General features: G+C 40.1%; 1 protein-coding gene across 1 annotated transcript; it reads right to left on the reverse strand.

Annotated features, from left to right (window-relative positions):
* Positions 1–2,060: 2,060 nt before the first annotated feature.
* LOC138609777 (transmembrane protein 252-like) lies at positions 2,061–2,936 on the reverse strand. The gene is made up of 2 exons (XM_069682424.1): positions 2,662–2,936; positions 2,061–2,301 (listed from the first exon to the last, which is right to left on the reverse strand). The coding sequence occupies exons 1-2, from the start codon at positions 2,934–2,936 to the stop codon at positions 2,061–2,063; spliced, it is 516 nt and encodes a 171-aa protein (XP_069538525.1).
* Between the last annotated feature and the right edge of the window lie 941 nt (positions 2,937–3,877).

The following is a 3,877-nucleotide window of genomic DNA, read 5'->3' on the forward strand; positions in this document are numbered from 1 at the left end:
TGTGTAGCACTTGCCTTTTGTATTTGATTCAGACAGGTCTAACAGGCGCACATAAAAAAACATCAGTGTGCGATATGTCGCCCTGGGGCATTTTTAGATTTTAATTAAACAATTCCTCATAATTAAGAGCACCGTGTTGTGCTGATACTATATATCATGTGGTGATTGAACATCCTCCAGGAGAAGGAGGCCTTTGTTTCCCGAGCACAGCACCTGAGTGCGAAATGCGTCGAGGCTGTTGTGTGGAGATAAGACACGAGGAGGGTTGATCTTTACACGGCCTGAATGAGACAGAGCAGGAACTCATAAACACGCTGATTGCCGTCATTATGAGTTGAGGATGTGCCAGTGGATATCCACACGGATGTGTTCACTCAGTCAGCCAGACATTACCTGTCAGCCGTTACAGGTTATGACCCATCCTACTGTTTTATAATGTCAGGGGGTTATTTCTGAGTTTGGACAAGGATCAGTCCTCGTTTGTCACCTTTGAATTTGTTGTTCAGAAGTCGTTTCAGCTTAAATAGTTCATGTGTCAGAAACAGGCGTTTAATAGGGAGATGAATACATGCTGTCAAAGTACTTGGTAATTAAAATAGTGCCAACACCCCTTTTTCATTTATTACGTGCATGAAGGTGAACAAGCTGCAGAACAGTGTTGCTCCAGCTGAATCTTTATTATGTTGAACTTTTCAACTGAGCAACGTGTGCTTCAGAGAACGATCATAATCTTTCAGGACATGTCATGGTGGCATGCGCAGTTAACATGCAAATTCAGCACAGACTGGAAAGACAACAATTTAAATACATCATTTCCTTAGAGGGGACCACAGCATACAAATACACTCAATGGACCACTGAAACAGTTGCCAAGATTTGTTACCAAATTAAAACAACCACCTAACCGTTGTGCTCGATGTCCATTTTTAAACAAGACAGCTGGTAAGCCGAGCAGACTTGTGTTTTATGTGTGCAAACTTTAATATAGCAAAGTTTTTATTTATCAGAGTCCACTTTGCAAACATTAGCTCAGCTCTAAAGACTTTTCTGTGCCCAATGCATGAACAGAGAAGGAAAGAAAGCCTCCATGTCTTTTGCTCCCTGCAAGAAAAAGTCATATTTTAAGCCTGGTGTTGGGCTAAGTTTCACGTGCAAAAGAGATTTTCCACCAATGGGACTCGCCTAGTTAAAGAAGAATTTGAATCAGAATATACGGGGGAACAAAATGTGGCCAAAGGTGAGAAGCTGTTACCTGATTTATCCAGTTCAAATCACTGGGGACAATTTCTCACATGTTTTCTCTCACTAACTTACTTTACTTCAACTTATTTGAAGTTGTGTAAATCAGTTCCTATACTGTAATTAATATGATAAAGTGAAGGCTGTGGATCTGCTTAATGTTGACTTGACTTGAGCATGACTAACAGAGCTTATGTCAAGTATAGGACTGGACTGTGAGTAAAGTCAACTCAGCTGTTTAATAAAATTCTGATGGATACAGTACACACTTTGAAATGAAGATTAATTGATGAACAAGTGTTTCTCTAAAAAAATGCATGTCTGAACACAAACCACAGCACAATGACACAGAACAGCAATAGTTACTTAATATTAACAGGGATATCACTCCCATACAAACAGCTACTTGTAAACACACCAGAGTTTTTGATCGTATTAGTGCAGACATTTGAGTTAAAGTGCAGGTAAAAGTAGGTAATCTGTGGATCCAACTCGGTTAATACTGTCCTCAATTATTTGTCAAACCACCAAACATCACTGCAGCCCAAACATGTAGTGGCTGCAGTCTTGCTTTTCGGAAGCTATTTGAGCTACATCAACACAAAATAAAAGTTGAATGAACGAGGTCTTATATCTTTGAGGACCTCTGTGGAGAAACAGGTCTGTTTACATCGGGCCAGCACAGACATTATACTTCAGAGGTTTATCACTCTGTGCAATCCGGCCACATTCAGAGGCATCTCCCTTTTTTCTTCAGCTTTCTGTCTTAGCTCAGTCTGGAAAAAATGTCTAGCTACAATCTCTTGATAGAAAAAAGTCTTTCAGGGTCCAGACAAGGCCCCCCTTCGCTCCTCCTCTCCCTGCTGAGTTCTCTCTACCTGACTGTAGCGAGGAGGCTGCTCCCAGCTCCACCTGCAGTCTGGAGCCTCCGAGCCGTCCGGGCTGTACAGGGGAGGAGCGCGACTCATCACCACATCCACACCGTCGACCTGCACCACAAAGTCAGAGGCTGCATCAGGAGACACCTGGGACTCCTCGTATGAGGGAGGGAAGGAGCTCGGCCTGCAGAGGAAATGACATACAATTCATCAGTTTAGATTATTTTTAACAGGTTATTGATCATAAATTGCAGATAAAATAAGTTTTGTTTTGTTTTTGTCTTTTTTTCTGAGGTTTTTATGCCAAAAACAAAAGGCTATTATAAATTTTATTATTCAATTTATACTTTTTTTTTTTTTACTAATTTGGGTAATTCCATTTTTTTTCAAATTTCAAAAATCTTTTTCAAATTATTCTATTTTTTGTAAACCTTTCCTCTGTGCGTTTATATGTCATTGTTTCACTACAAATCAGTGAGCGATTTTTTGGATAAATAATTTGACTTGTTTTTTAAGATATATCTCTGGTCTCAGGTGGTTCTACCTTTGAATAGCGAAGACCTGCATCTGCCATTCCCGTTCTCTTCGTTGGCGGTACATCTTGCTTTTCATGCTGTGGCAGATGCTCCAGAAGACTCCAACCAGCACGGCCAGTAAGCCCAGCGCCATCAGGATGTAGGCCAGGATGACCCTCCAAAGGAGCTCTGTCTCCGCCTCCAGAGACACCAGGTAGGCTCCCAAACAGGCCAACGCAAACCCCACTAAAGGCAGGAACATGCGGGCCAGAGACCACAGCTGCTTCTTCATAACCATGTTCATTTACCTTCTCTTGGTGCCTTTTGTTCTTCTTTTTCCTGTCCTCTGGTGGAGAGAGGGACCGTAACAAGTCTTGATGACACTGATATCAGACTGAAGGTATTGAAAGAGTCCTGTCGACAGTTTTAGACCGGCCTGAAATAAATGAATCCTCTTAGTTGACAACAAACAAATGCAGCTGCAGCCGGAGGTCTGTGAGTGTGTGAAAAAGTCTTTCCCCCTGCAGACATAAGGGGAGGAGGCCGGGATCTTCCTGCCTTCTCGGTTGTATATTAACACAGTATGAATCAGGGGTCAGAGGGATGAGAGAGATAGGGCTGGCAAAAACAAAAAAATGGTCAAGACAGCAAAATGACAATCAACTAAACTTCATAATAGATCTAACGGTCTCAATATATTGGTTATATGTGTTTAGGAGTCTTATAAAAGTAAAGGTAAGAGGTAAATAAAGCAGTGTAGCTTTAAAAACAATACAACATAGATAATGCACTCACTTATTTAAAGAGAAAAAACTGTAACTTTGAATGTTCTTCTACTGGAGGATGTTTTGTGCAAAATAAAACACAACTACTACTAACTATTTCATAGTTTTAGCACCTTTTAATGGATAAAATGCACTGTTTTTAAGTAGTTTTATTTTAACAGGTAGCTTTTTAAAAACCTAATGTAGTTAAAAAATTTAAAAGCAGCACTAAAATAAAGTCAAGGCCCAAATTCTGAGTCTTGTAGGCATCACAATATATGTGTAAATAAACAGACACACACAATTTCGTTGCCTTTCATCAATACCATGACAATCTTTCAAATGAATGTAAATAGTATGCAAGGCTGATCAAATGCATGCTAAATTTAATGCACCATTGCCCCTATTGTAATATATGTTCACCCACTCTCTATTAAGTCTGTCTTGCTCTGTCTATATTTACTGTTCTTACAACATTTAA

Source organism: Semicossyphus pulcher, unplaced genomic scaffold (genome assembly GCF_022749685.1).
Source record: "Semicossyphus pulcher isolate SPU_LCO1_2020_fin unplaced genomic scaffold, fSemPul1.0.p SCAF_6, whole genome shotgun sequence".
Classification (NCBI taxonomy): Eukaryota; Metazoa; Chordata; class Actinopteri; order Labriformes; family Labridae; genus Semicossyphus; species Semicossyphus pulcher.

What these genes read in the sequence shown, in the direction of transcription:
- LOC138609777 (XM_069682424.1), bottom strand. Translation starts at nt 2,936, where the DNA reads ATGAACATGGTTATGAAGAAGCAGCTGTGGTCTCTGGCCCGCATGTTC. An exon ending in CAGGTCTTCGCTATTCAAAG is followed by an intron (nt 2,302 to 2,661) that starts GTAGAACCACCT and finishes TTTCCTCTGCAG; the next exon opens with GCCGAGCTCCTTCCCTCCCT.